General features: G+C 37.3%; 1 protein-coding gene across 4 annotated transcripts in view; it reads left to right on the top strand.

The window, feature by feature from the left end:
• Window positions 1-14469, top strand: part of DENND1B (DENN domain containing 1B) — a 161739-nt gene that overhangs the window by 67043 nt on the left and 80227 nt on the right. For 2 of the 4 annotated variants that reach the window (XM_048312185.1, XM_048312181.1), the window contains exons 6-9: window positions 7218-7287; window positions 9092-9172; window positions 11743-11802; window positions 13610-13663. In XM_048312185.1, coding sequence (XP_048168142.1) covers window positions 7218-7287; window positions 9092-9172; window positions 11743-11802; window positions 13610-13663 — 265 coding nt within the window. The remainder of the gene's footprint in view (window positions 1-7217; window positions 7288-9091; window positions 9173-11742; window positions 11803-13609; window positions 13664-14469) is intronic. The other 2 variants (XM_048312182.1, XM_048312184.1) reach the window with 2 other exon arrangements.

Genomic DNA, 14469 nt, shown 5'->3' with positions numbered 1-14469 from the left:
AAAGAACTGAAATGTAACCAAAAATCTCTAAAGAGGAGCAGGAACAAGCCAGTCAAAGTGATTGGAAGGAAGTAACTGTAGAAATTTAGGCAGGCTGATGAGTGGGAACAGGACACAGCTTTTCCCTTGGGCATGTCTTTTGTGGACAGTAGCAAGCCATGTGTTAACCTGTGCCAGGGCTTCTGAAGAGATGGAATTTCAATTGTTGAATGGGATTTTTAACTGAAAGCTGAAGTACAGGCTGCTTGTTCTCAGGTTTTACACCAGCAAGTCAAAGCTGCATGTAAGATTAAAGTCTTGTGGTTTATGGGACTTTGCTCTATAATTCATTCTCTATCTGAAACACTAATTAAAGGAAATTATCTCTGAATTTCCAGCCACATGGTCCTGCTTTAAACTGGATAGTTTGAAACAGAAAATATTCTTGTACATACAAAATTCTTCTGTAAGTTTTATGGAGTTTTTTTGTGTTTTATATACATGTGTATATGAATTTTGTAAATAAAATTTTCTCTCAAATCAGAATGTATTGTTCAAATACTCTTGGTTTATAAAGTGAAATAAAATTTTCCCAAGGTAGCTTTCTCAGGCATTTTTGTTTGAAGAACTTAATTGTGATATTGTGTTGTCTAGAATGAATGTGCAGAGCTTGACTGCAGTTGCCAAATTCAAATTGTTAAACCATAGTAAGATGAGAAAATAACTCTTGGATTATTCTCCAGAAATGCTGTGCGATTCCTTTGCAAGTTTTATTTAATTTAGTTCTTTTCTTTATGCTGCATGGATGCTTTGTGAAGCTCTTGGTGTGACTCCTGCTGTGTCACCTCCTCCCTCTCAGTAAACTGTTGAGCTAATGCAGCCCTGCAAGACAAGGGATACACAATAGGCATATTGTAAAATACCTTGTTGAGTTAATATCCTATACTGGATCTTTTCTCCTAGTTTACCTTTCCTACTTTTTGGTAATAGTTTTGCTAGTTGAGGTTTGAAGGGGCACAGTAGAAACAATGTCCGCTTTTGAATAATAGGAGACTTAATTCTTCTGGGTTTTGTTTTTAAGTATCACTGCTGCTTGCAGTAGAAATAATACTTTCTGGGCTTACATGAAATTGGTTTTGAATTACCTGAATGGTTTCAGTACAAAGTGCAAATAATTTGTTAAAAATCCTGAAACTGTTGATGGACTCTGAGGTTGACCTTAGGTATGCAGAGGAACACAAAATGCATCATTAAAATGCTCAGTCTTAGATTTCATTAATTTTATGACTGTAAAATTGTCACCTATGTTTCCAAATGAAATGCTCTAATAAGGAAGACAGGTTTATGTGGTAAGGCTTTGTAGTTCTTCAGTTCAGCCACGCTTGAAGCTTTTTCACTCTTCCTTTAGGCAAATCCCTTAGAAGCAGAATGTTTCAATTTTACACATTTTGTGTCAATTTTCCAGACAGAAAAGTAGCCCCTAGACATTAGACATTTAGCTACGGAAAGGCAGTTTCCTTAGTTTTATTTGATTACTAGAAGTTAGATTCCTGCTGATAGTTCAGGACTGTTAGTGGTTACCTGACTATTTGACAGAAAACATTTCCTCTCCTTTGTTTAACCTTTGACTCATGAATGTAAAAGTTTTATCAGAGCTGTAGTAGAAGCACCGGTGAGGTGGAAGTCTACTTATGGCAACAAGGGTTGTGCGTGACTTTGAATGAAAGTCTGAGCTCCTGCCTTGTGGCTCATTTGGATTAAGAGAAAATGCTAAGTATGTTTTTAATTAACCATGAAGTGTCTTGGTCTCTTGCTTTTGTGACAGACAGGGGCTGTACTTTTAAATAAAGACCCCTGTACTCTCAATTGGGGAATATGTATCTATTAATATTGTTTATGCTTTTATGTTTCTCTTGATTATGGAAGAAATATTTAGAGAAATTGTTGTGTATTTTTGGAGATTCTTCTATGTTTGTCTTGCACGTTTGTTTTTCAAACAGTTATTGATTGTAACTTGAGGAATGCAAGGACAGTGGCTACAATTAAAGAAAAATAAATAAGAAAGCAGTAGTGGTTTCATAGTTTAAGAACTGAAATTAATTTAAGCTTCCAAATACATTAAAACTGGACATTAAAGCCCTGATTTTCCTCTGCTTTCTCTACTGTGAAGGGGCTTCACTGATAACCTTTAGATGTTTTCTTAAGACAATTAATTATGAAATGTACTGACTGCTCATAAATAATTTTATGAATATAGGTATGGTGGTGAGGTTTTTCTGGTAATGGACTTTAATTTTGATTTTATCTGTTGTTAAAGTACATATTAGCGTGCTAGTTCTGAGTTAGGAGGAGTAATATATTACAGGTCTCCTCTGTCAAATTCAGCTACTTAAAATCTGCGTGTTTCAGACAATGTGTTTCTCTACTTGTACTAGTTTGAAAACAAACCAGTGGGAGGCACCAAGTCAGAATAACAATTTAATGGAAATTAAAGAAAAGGGGAAAAAAGGTAAAAGAAAACACTGTCAAACTGACAGAGTCAAGGTACAACCTGACACCCTGTTAGGCAGGGTGGTGGTAGCAGTCTGGTAGAATGGTGGCTGCAGTCCTCTGAAGCAGTGATCCTGTAGTAAAACAGTCTGCTCTTCCTCAGGAAGTCCAGTGGTGGCTGTGTAGCTCCTGTCCTCTGGAAATCCAGTGGGAAGCCGGTGTCTCTGGTGTTCAGCCTCAGCTTATATCCACGATGGGATGCTTGGTTCCTCCCTCTGGGTGGAGCATCTCACAATGGGGTAATGAGTCATGAGGCCAAGTGTTGATTAGGCTCATTAACAGAAGATAGTCCGGAGGGAGTTATCTCTGAGTCAGGCGGCAGGACAATGATGGGCCATTAACAGAAAGATAGTCTGGGGGGAGGAGGCAAGGAAACACTGCCCCACCTGATTTCAACAGCTGATGGGGATGGTAATAGAATACACTGCAACCCAGGACACTACTGACTTGAAAAAAAATAGTTACCCAACTAATAGATGCTGATGGACATTTGTGTGCTGGATGAATTTTCTGTACATAGACTAGTTCTGTGCTAGCAAAGATTAAATAATTCTGCAACATTTTTTAACAGGACAAGCTAAGAAGATTCTTTGACCTGTAATGCTTCTGGATTTTAGCTGTCATACACACAAATGCCAAACAAGCAAACAAGGCCAAGTGCCAGGTGCTGCCCTTGGGCCACAACAGCCCCATGCAGCATTCCAGGCTGGGGCAGAGTGGCTGGAAAGCTGCCTGATGGAAAAGGACCTGGAACTGCTGGTCAAAAGCAGCTGAACAAGAGCCAGCTGTGCACAGGTGGCCAAAGAGGCCAAGGGCATCCTGGCTTCAATCAGGAACAGTGTGGCCAGCAGGACCAGGGCAGGGGTTGTCCCCCTGTACTGGGCACTGGTCAGGCAGCACCTTGAACCCTGTGTTTGGCTTTGGGCCGATCACTTCAGGAAGGGCATTGAGATGCTGGAGAGTGTCCAGAGAAGGGCAATGGAGCTGGGGAAGGGTTTGGAGCACAAGTCTGATCAGGAGCAGCTGAGGGAGCTGGGGGTGTTTAGCCTGGAGAAAAGGAGGCTCGGGGGGACCTTACAGATCTCTACAACTACTTGAAAGAAGGGCGCAGCCAGGTGGGAGTCGGGCTCTCTCCCGGGTAATAAGGTGTGGGGCAAGAGGAAATGGCCTCAATTTACACCATTAGAGGTTTAGATTGGATATTAGGAAAAATTTCTTCATAGAAAGCATTGCTGAACACTGGAACAGGCTGCCCGGGGCGGTGGTGGATTCACCATCCCTGGAGGGATTTAAAAGGCCTGTAGGTGTGGTGCTTTGGGATGTAGTTTAGTGGTAGATTTGGCAATGCTGAATTGATGGTTGGACTTGGTGGTCTTACAGGTCTTTTCCAACCTACAGGATTCTGTGATTCTACATACAATTCTTTGTCCAATGTGATACACTGGATAAAGATGTAAAGCCTATGTCATCCAGTGTTTATCTGTGAATAAATCTGTTTACAAGAGTAGTCCAAATCAATTAATAGGATTATTAACAAACGTGCTTCCAAAATTAGCCGATGGTAAAAGAGGACAAAAGTGTCGCTTGACAACCTCGAGGATTTAACAAATTGCAAAGAGCTTGTACTTGGTCTTTGAGTTGAGAATCTGAAATACCACCTGATGGTATCTTTATTATGAACAAACACAACTGTGTTTACTCCTGAAGGTAGAGATGCGTCGTATATGCACACATGCAAATGCACTCTTTATTGTTCATGAAAAAACAAGTATGATTCTTTATTATGCTGAATTAATTACAATTAGCAAATACATAAAAGAAAAATATAAAGGGAACTTTTTTGCTTCCAATAGATCTTTGTAATATTTTGTTGAAGAACATTATAATTAAAAATACTGACAAAAGCTTTTGCAATTAGGCCATACCATTGAAGAAGTGAAGATTATGTAGAAAAGAAGCAGAGGACAGGTTCTGGCAGCCTTTGGTTTCATGCCATATAATGTAATGGAGTACTTGTTTTGATTTCCTTAATTTTTCAGGTTTAAGAGGCATGTTGAAATTATATTAACCTTGTGTCTGTGGTTATAAGGCTTAAAGCAATTATTTTTCCATTCTTTCAGCTCATAAAAGAAATTGACTTTTGTAAACTATGGTCAAGTAGGATGTTTTTCTTTGTGGCTTTGTTGCACAAAGACATGGAAGTGTATCATCAACCTGATGTTGCTAAGGGAAGAAATTTCTATCCAAGTGCTCTGGTCAGCATGCCTTGCTGTATGAAAGAAAAATCTCCCTGGGCTTTCTGTTAGGGTTCATTATTTTCAAATAATTAATTTGACCTTTTTAAATGCTTAAAAATTGCATTTAATTTTTCTTTTCTCATTAATAAGAGAGTTGAGATCATGCATAGAGGAAAGAAGTATAGTTCATATTTCATCAAAGTAGGAGAATTTATTTTTATAGAATGCTGTTCATAAATGTTCGTTATCAAAAATAGATGATCAGATGAGATTTTGGAGTATTCTACAGCAAAATATGCTGGGGTCGTGTATACTGTTAACACAGAGGTGATAGCAAGGGACTGGAAAGCGTTTAGGTGGTCTAACCCATTTGTGTGTGCAGTGTTATAAAAATATTTTGCAATTTACACCTACCGTGTACCTTGCCTTTGACAAAATGCTAGGACAGTGTCCCAGTCCCTGCTGTAATTCTGGGCTGTGAAGCAGTTCCACAGCTCTGACGTTTGCAGAAACTCTGAACACTGCAGTGAGCAATTCTGTTTGCCTCTCTATGCTGTGTTTCAGTGGTGTGTAACAGCAGGTTAACGTGATTTGAGAAGATAATAGAACAGGAGTCCTAGGTGAAAGAATGCTCAAAGATCAGATGTTTTAGGTGCTGATATGGTGGGTGTTTTACAAGGGCATGGAACATTCACACCTGTAAGCACCTTACAAAGGTGCACTACAGTAAATTTTATGATTGTATCAAGAATATATTGAAATGCAAATGCAATAGTGTTACACCTTAACCACTGTCAGCAATACCAAGCATTAAAAATGTCTGTGAGCATTACGAGGTTGGTGTTGTTTTGATTAATAGCCAGCACAATGTATGGTAAAGTGTGATAAAGACATTAATATGGTGGCTTTAAGGAAATCATTAAATCATTGCCTCTGTCTCTTCAGCTTGGCTAGAGTAAATTCATGATGGATTTCTGTGGGAGGTTTTTTTTGGTTTTGGTTTTGTTTTTATAGGAGCCAGTAGTTAAGCATTTATAAAGACAGCAAAGATTGCTAGAAAATGCATTAACCATAACTGTGTTTGGATTTCTGCTTTTTCTTTACCCTAAGAATCAGGATCTGTTTCTAAAACCTTGCCAGCTACATACTGAGAACAGAGGTGTTACAAAGAAAACATAACCCTTCACTGGACTCACTGCACAAAGCAGTACTTGGCTTCTCTACCAGTCAGGGTTTCCCCTGCAGCTTTCCTTTCCCTATCAGGGAAAATATTTCGGTTCTGCATACTGGGTTTTTTCAGTTGTAGTTAGCATATTTCCTGAAATATATAAATTTGCAATTTAAGGTCTGTCTGCAGTGTGCACTAAAGCCTTTAAGAAGAATGTCTGTGGATTTACACTGCACTGAAGAATGAAGTCTGTAGTAGTGTTACATATGGGTATGAAATGTTCTAAAAACCTTTCAGGCTCTATTTCCTTTCCAGCTCCCCCTTCTAATCTCAAACAACTAATATTAGCTATACTATTACCAATTCAGTAACATTCTTTGTGATAAAATTCTGACATGAGAAGGTGTGCTATTTGTAAATAAGGCATGATTTATATTGTTACTATTTATCAGACTTAATAGCTTAAACAGTGATGGTGGAAAGTTCTGTAGCATGGGGTCGCTGATGATGTCACTGTTAAAGATAACTTCAATCAACAGATGGCAAAAATGCAACTGATACCACTGTGTTTGAGGGTTTTTTCTCATACTCTTCAGTTACGTCTGATTTATCTGGGATTCTGTTTAACTGAGTGAGAGTATTGCACTCATGGGCTGCAGACTTGTGTTAAAATCTCTTAAGTATTGATGTATCAGTGTGTTTGTGTTTACAATATTGGGGAATGTTTTTAGTTTTGGAAGTTAATTTAATCTATAAAAATGACTTTATAGGGAGACCAAAATTCTTACACATAATGTAACATCTGTACTACTGCACAGCATTGCACCACTTGTCAGATAGGTGGTACCTGCTCTGCCCAGACAAAGTTGGTTTTTGTTCTCCAGGCAAGCAGCAGGTCTGTTCAGTCCCCTGGGTATAAGAGGATGTAGAATTTAAAAATTGCAAATAACTACTGAAATCTGTAACAATTTACAGAAGTGGGAATGACATTAGAAAATGTTTCAAATGTGTTTTTGGTGCCTTGAAAATACTAAGAAATGTAAGTACTATAAGTTAATCTGTGGTTAATGAAACTTCATGCAAGTGTCCAGCATAAAGAAACCATCTATCTATACTGTGTATCAGTGATGTGCTATTAAATTAATGGGGAAAGGTTTTATATGCTTTTTATTTATATGTAGAGATGTTATAAAAATGTGCAAGTCAGATCAATCATAGTATTTTATAAGCACTGGAAAAACACATTGATATTTTATTAAAACACTTTTTTCCTCCTGTTTTAGTTACCTACCATGGTTTGAGGTATACTACAAGCTCCTAAATACCCTGGCAGATTATTTAGCTAAAGAACAGGTAATTTTACATATTCTAGTTCTTTGTGTAAAATATTTTCCTTGAAATAGTACTCACTATTTGCAATACTGTAAAGGGATTCTATACTGTTTAGAAGTTTAAGGTTTTAGTAGGATTTAGAAGCAAGTTATACCCCTCCTACTGAAATTCAAAGAATCTGAACATACAGCTTCCACAGTCACTTGAATCCCACATTAATCTTAAAAAGCTGCTGAAAATATACCTTTATAATGTGTCAGTCTCAGCATAAACAGGTCCTGTGTGAAGTGTGAGCAAGTGTCACCTCACTGGAGAGCTGTATGACGTATTGATTGTAAACTGTAGCTCTCTGGAACTATCTGATTATCAGCTGCAAACAGTTTTGTTCAGAACTGTATAAAAGATGATGTACTGTTTCACCCTTCATATTAACTAAAAACTACCTCTCGTAATTCTGACATCTCAAGTAACAAGACAAAATTACTTGCAGCATTTGGTAAAGAATCATGATAGTTTAGTTTGCATATTCATGAGCAATTAGATGTATTCCAGGATTACACAGCAAAGGAGCTACTGGCATCTGTCTTTGCTGAGAACAACAAAGCTATACCTTTCTGCTTTAACTATAGTAGTGTACTAGATTATAATTTTTTTTAAAAAGCATCACTATTTAGTCATATGCTGTAGACTGGAAAAGCTGACATTTCAAAAATATTTGAAGTATAGAATAAGCAATAATTACGCATTATAGTAAATGGACTGTGGAGAATGATGATACTTTATGTACAAAGATAAATAAGAAGGTTTGGTGTTAGATGTGTGTTTCAATAAAGTGGAATATATGTAAGTCTTACAAATGCTATAATTAGACCTTTGGTTTAGTCCCTATTTCACTGTAATAGAAAAAATTGTTACTAAGGTTGTGTTTGAGGGAAAGGGATAGGGATTGTCTTGATCAGTGGTGCTGGCATTGCACTTCTTACTTCAAGCAATTTAGGTAGCAGGGTTTGTTGTTTTATGTACTGAGAGCTGTTTTGGTGGGTTGGAAAGTTTTAGCAGTGCATGGAGGCAGTTTGTTACACTGCCTGGTGCCATACCTGTTGCTGAGGAGGCTGTGGGAGGACATTGCTCCCTCCTGGCCCAGGTACTGTTCATCTGACCAAGGGCTAGACCCAAAAGTCTTGTTCATTGATATGGGGTCCAGTGGCAGCATCATCTTCTTACAGGGAGAGGCAGAAGCTTGCTGTAAACTCAAAGCAGTGTGTTTAAAAGTTGGCCCTGGCTTGCAACTGATGCTTTTGGTTTTACTTTGGCAACATAAAGAATTTAATCTCCACGAACAAAACACCTAAATGGAATGAAAACCCCGAACCAGCAAACCCTCCAAGCACTTCTCTTTCCCAAGTAAATGTCCCTTCTAGAGACCAAAGTGAGGGATCCTAGTTAAACCAGGTAGCTGCAAGTACATTTTAGTAAACCTTATTAACTGTTTTATGTGTTTTGATGAGGCATATTTAATAAAATTTTGAATAAACCTATATCATGGCTAACAGTTTTAGGAAGATGATGTCCAGGATGTACAGACCAGCTAGACATGGTATCCCAGTTTTCAGTTGCAAATGGCTTAACTTGCAGATACGATCATTTTATGAGATACAAAGCTGGCCTGAATTTTATACTTAATATTTAAATACTTCACTATGAATTGCAATTGTTTTGGTCATTAAATATTTATATCTCTTTGTCAATATGTAGTTTGATGTGTAGTAAATAGTAATTAGTTTTTATATGATAATTAACTACCTTTAAAATATATTCCCTGCAGGAAAATGACTCAAATGATTTGTTAAAATCATTGTATAGCCATCCTGTGCCAAAGGCGAATGCTTTAGTCAGTTTAAGTGTGGTAAGTATTTTTTTCTTTTTTAATTCCTACTGACTATGAAATAGTAGGTAAAGTTGAAAGAAGAAGAAACCTCAACCGTTTGAAAGAGTAAATTTATGTTGCTTCCCATCATTAACTGGCTTGGACAACCTTTTTTTATTTTTTTTTCCCTCTGTGCAGGGTAGAGTTTGTCTTGTGTTGTTTTCTAAAAGTCATAGTCATAAAGAAGCAGAAATTTGAAGTTTGCTCTGTGGATGAGAAACTAAACTGCAGTAGGATCTGACAGTGCTAGAACTACTTTTTTGTGCCTCCAGCTGTTTCATGTAGACAATTTTGGTTTCTCCTGCTGTGCATCAGGAGACACTAACTCAGTTTTATTGCCTCTTATGTCTGAGTAGGTACAGTTTCAGGATTGGTCAAAAGTCTGTGAAAGCTGGCTGCTTTCCCATCTTCCTTCTCCTTTTCCCTAGTTTTTCTTAATCATACAAAAATTCTGTAGGAAGAGCAGAAGTACACTGTTATGTGAAACTTTCGGCACATCTCGATGAAAGAATGTGTCCAGGCCTCCTTTGCTTTTGTGCTCTGACTTTTTGTGATGTGACATGGGCTGTGGGGGAAGATGGTGTTGTTGCAGAAACATCTAAAAGGGGATATGTCATTGTTACAGTTCCTGGAGTTTTAACCAGAATTAGCTTATGGGTGCATGTTTAAACACACTTGTAGAGCCTGTGTGAAATATAAAGCCAGCACAGAACCTCTGCTGTCTCCGAGACATTGTGCATGTTCAGAGCATCTGTACAGTTACTGTGCTTGCCAGAAACAGTGTGCAAATACCTGGGGCTTGGTTGAACCATCACAGTTTGCAGGACACAGAAAGAAGTGATTTTGTAAAGGCTTTGCTTACACATGTACTGAAATATTGTTAGATTATTTGTCTTGACTTTGTGTGATTTCTTGTGACTTTTAGCTCATGTATTTTGGAAATGAGCCCCGTACTTCAGTTAAAGTGAGCACAGGTTCTAGAAAAGCTTCTGGCCCTATTATGAAGGCATAGAAAAATGGAGTCTACCACTTCTGTTCCAGCAGTTACTGATCCTTGCTGCTTAACTTAATGATTATTTTATTTTATTTTAATTTTTAATATTACAAATTCCTTGTTTTTCACTAGGCTATAGAGAGCTAATATTTTCTCCCCTTGTACAGTGCTAATTGACTGTATTTGAAAGTCCTTCCAGTCTTCTTTGTTGTTTTTCACCAGAACAATGAACTGGTTTTGAGGCTGCAGTTGGAATTGTTTCTGTTGATAAGTTTTTTCTTTCTGTTGTCAGTGTAATGTTTCAGTTCCTAGCGCCTTTGCCAAAAATACTTCTGTATATCAAATAATATTTTGCTATCATTAATTGCAGTATTACAACCAATTATAATTTGGCAACTCTAAAATGCTTTATAAAATGTCCATCAAAGCTTCTGTGGCTCAGAGGGACATAGAGCACTTTTAAATATATTTTCCTTTGTATTTCTCACAAAGTTCACCTTTCTAGAACTTGCCAACCTCAAAATGAATGTTGTGGGGAATGTGGAGATGGCTGTTTTGGTGAATACAGCTGGCTACACTGGAACGACAGATTGCTTGCTCTTAAGTCAATAGTTGGTTTTATTTCAGTGTTGTCTGACTTTGGAATTGTTTTTTTTCCTCAATTATGTCTTGTTCCCAGTTATATCAAAGAGTTTTGTAATCTTTCTAGCTGAACGATGGTTATCTAAATGCAAACCTCTTGCCAAATGCTTGGCTGCAGGGACAGTCGAGCAAATATTGTGGGTTCAGATGGGGCAGAGGAGGGAGGAATGGGTCAGCTGGAATCCCAATGCTTGTTGGGTCTACAGGCATCTCTGTTTTTGTAATGCTGCAGGGAGCAGGGAAATATTTATTGCCACTTTCAGTTCTAGTCTTCTGTATTGATATTTCTTTCTTGGCCCTCATAAATAAATAAGTGACCATCAGGAGTAATAGCCTTAAAAATAATTGTGGAAATGACATCATGAGGTGGCTTTTCCTTGTGCCAGGATCAGTCTGGTTCAGATTTCATTCACTCAGATGTGCTGCAGGGTAAAGGCTCATGGGTGCTGCAGCAGGGTTTGGGTGGCAGCCCACAGTGGTCCTTAGGACTGTGTGTGCATAACCATGCATAAATTACATCCAATATCTGGATACATGGTGTTTCCTAGCAATCCTTGGTCAGGAGACACCAAAATACCTTTGTCCAGTTAGGGACCAAGTTCTACTCTCACCTGTTGGTCCCAGTAACAAATATTCTGCAGCTGAAATTTATGAGGTGGTTATTTGTTCTGTGAAACATGAGCTTAAAAATAATTTGGGTCACTTTCCTTTTTAAAAAAGTTTTAAAAATTTTGTTGTTTTTGGAAAAGCCAGCTAAGTCTGAGTTCAAATGGGGGAGGAATAAAAGGAATAAAACTTAACTTTCAGCCAATATTTTAAACATGGAATATTACAAGCAGTACAGCCAGCTTTGGCCTTTTTTGTTGGAAAACTCAAAAGTCAACTGTTCAATCTTTCTCTCATCTTGCATAAGAACCAAGAGATGATTTTTGCAAGTGAGCAAGTTTTGAAAAAACAGCCTTGTCTTGTATCGGTGAGTTTTAAAGGCACTGACTATCTAAAGCCTATCGTAATTAAAGAAATAATCACTTGCTATGGGATATTTCTGTTGATTTGAGGCTTATTTATACCTGTCCTTTGGGAAATTCTGCTGCTGTCTTTGGCCTAAAAGACCAGTCTAATATCAGCATACCTTTTCTGTTTAAGTCCAGCTTCAGAGCTATGTGTGTGTGCATCATAATGCTTTTGTAAAACCTGCTATGAAAATCAAACCCTTGAACTGATGAGCAAAACTTGCATTTTCCAGTGTCCTTTTTAGAGAAAACTTCATAGAGGACAGCAGCTATTGATTTAGTATCTCTTCCAAGGTCATACATCTTCCTAAGCGAGTTCACAAAGATGTGCAAGGACTCCATACCACAGTGTTTCTGCTGCTTTATGGCTCTTAATGACTGCAGTGATGGCTTTTGCTTCTCATAGTTCTGGCTTCCTTTTCTGTTTAATTAGTGAAATATTATTACTTTGTTAATTAGAAATGATTACTTCTCCAAGTTAATAACTTCATTACTCAGAAATCTTTTGATAAATATTCTGTGACCTTATTATGTATAGGGAATAATTTTCTGTTTTCAATATACTTCTGAAGAATGCAGGCATTCTGTCTGAGTCTAATCTGAATATTTTCCTCTTCTTGACCGGAGAAAAAAATCTCTTTTTTTCCTGTGTTGATGTGAAACAATACCTGTGATATTTATTGTGCAAGTGGTATGATGTTTATGGGATGCCTTTTTTAAGCCAATTTTTTCCTTAAATTTTAACTATTGCCAAATGACCTAATTTGTGGGGAAAATTCTCTATTAAATGTATCAAGCTGGTTTAATAAGTCTCCTGCACAGACTTAATACTATTAATTTTTTTTTCTTGAAGGCAAGACACATTTAAGTCTTATAGACTTTGGTTTGATATATCTTTTTCAAATTTGACTTGAAAACAAGCTATGTCTTTGTGTTGCTAATTATAATTGTAAAAATATACTGTAAGAACAAAAGAAGTCTGGAAAAATGTAAAAATTCTGTTAAAAACAAATGCTAAAACCCCAATAATTATCTTATTTACTTAGTATGCACTGAGGTTCTTTCTCCTTCAAGATTTAGACTAACATGCAAAAATGCCTTAAAATTTCTGAGCTAAATCCATGTCTGATAACTACTAAGAGCATTGGATTAATGAGGGTAATTTAAATTATATCTGGTTTTAGTTTAATCCATTTTATATTTACATCCTAGATGGCCTCAAACTAAGATGCATAAAATTGTTAATGTATTTCATAAATGATTGCAGAATCTCAGGCTTCAGATCTTGCATTACTGTTAGCACATTTTTGATACAAAGATGTTTGGAAAGAAAGGAGAATTGTATATCAAGTAATAATATTTCTGTTCTAATTATCTTTCTCATGTGAATGGTTTTTCTTTTCCATTCTAAATTTACATTTTGTCCTTTAACTTTTTTTTTTGTTGCAATTTTTAATTCAGTGCTTAATTTAATCAATGCTATTCTCAGGCTCGTGACAACATTTAAAGCTGGCTTAATTTCAGTGTTATTTCAAAACTGAAGCCCAGTATTTTGTTCCCTTGGTTTTGTGCTATGCAGAACCAGAGCTTGTCATTTCATGTTGTGATCTGCTTAATTCTTTGTCTAGCAGCAGCAAGAATGCTATTAGAGAAATGGCTATTTGCTTAAACACAGATGGGGTTGGAAATCCTAAATGCTGGGTTCTTAAGAAAAGAATTCTTTTTCCTGTGTGCATAAATTATCAATTATTTTTTCCCATCGATCAGCACTCGTATTTCATTACTCCTGATATAACTGGATTGCCAACTATCCCTGAAAGTGTAAGTATTCCATTTCTTATTTAACCTCATTTTGGGCTAGGCTGAACTTTTGCTTTTATCAAGAGGAGATTTTTTTTTTTCCAAGACCGTTTTTAGAAATGATTGATGTCTATTATTGCAACCTTTAGCTGGTAGTTACTGTTGCATTCATTAACCCCTTTTAAAGCATTAACAGGACATTTCTGACCACTGCTATATCCACCCTTTGCTCGTAGTTACTTGGCTTCTTTGCATTTACTAGGATTACTTACATAAAATATATTCCACTTCTGCACCTCGTGTTTTATTTGAATACTTGCCCTTTAGACAGTGCATTGCTAAGCTGCAAGTTCAGCCTTCAAGATACACATTTTTTGTGCAAGAAGGTGGTGTTTCCGGCTTTTTGAAAACATGCTGTACCTGCTTACCCTTGGATGCTAACCAAGCACCAGGAACAGAGGTTGGGGCTTTTTTTTTTGGTTGGTTTTTATTTACTTTATGAAGACTTGCATTCTGTAAATGCTAAGTCCTGAACGGTGCTGTGGGTAAAGCACAAATGGGAAATCTTGGATCACGTTCTCTATGATATGTTTAGCTAGATAGCATCTCATAAAAGAGCTTTGAAGGGTCCTTTTTCCCCCCCTCCAGCCTCCAAATCTGGAATGGTATATGGCTGTATGAGTGTGTTTTTACACTTTCAAACAGTGACTTCCTTCTGGAAGTTAAGCTGTTGGGGTTCCCAAAATCATGCAGTGCCCCAGAGCTCATGCCTGGTGGATGATGGTGTTGGGGCAGCAGGGAGCTGCTCCCAGCTCCCCGCGGCGTCC

This window comes from Corvus hawaiiensis, chromosome 9, assembly GCF_020740725.1.
Source record: "Corvus hawaiiensis isolate bCorHaw1 chromosome 9, bCorHaw1.pri.cur, whole genome shotgun sequence".
NCBI classification, from domain to species: domain Eukaryota; kingdom Metazoa; phylum Chordata; class Aves; order Passeriformes; family Corvidae; genus Corvus; species Corvus hawaiiensis.
The sequence above is the reverse complement of the archived record's forward strand: the minus strand, read 5'-3'. Positions and strand labels throughout refer to the sequence as shown.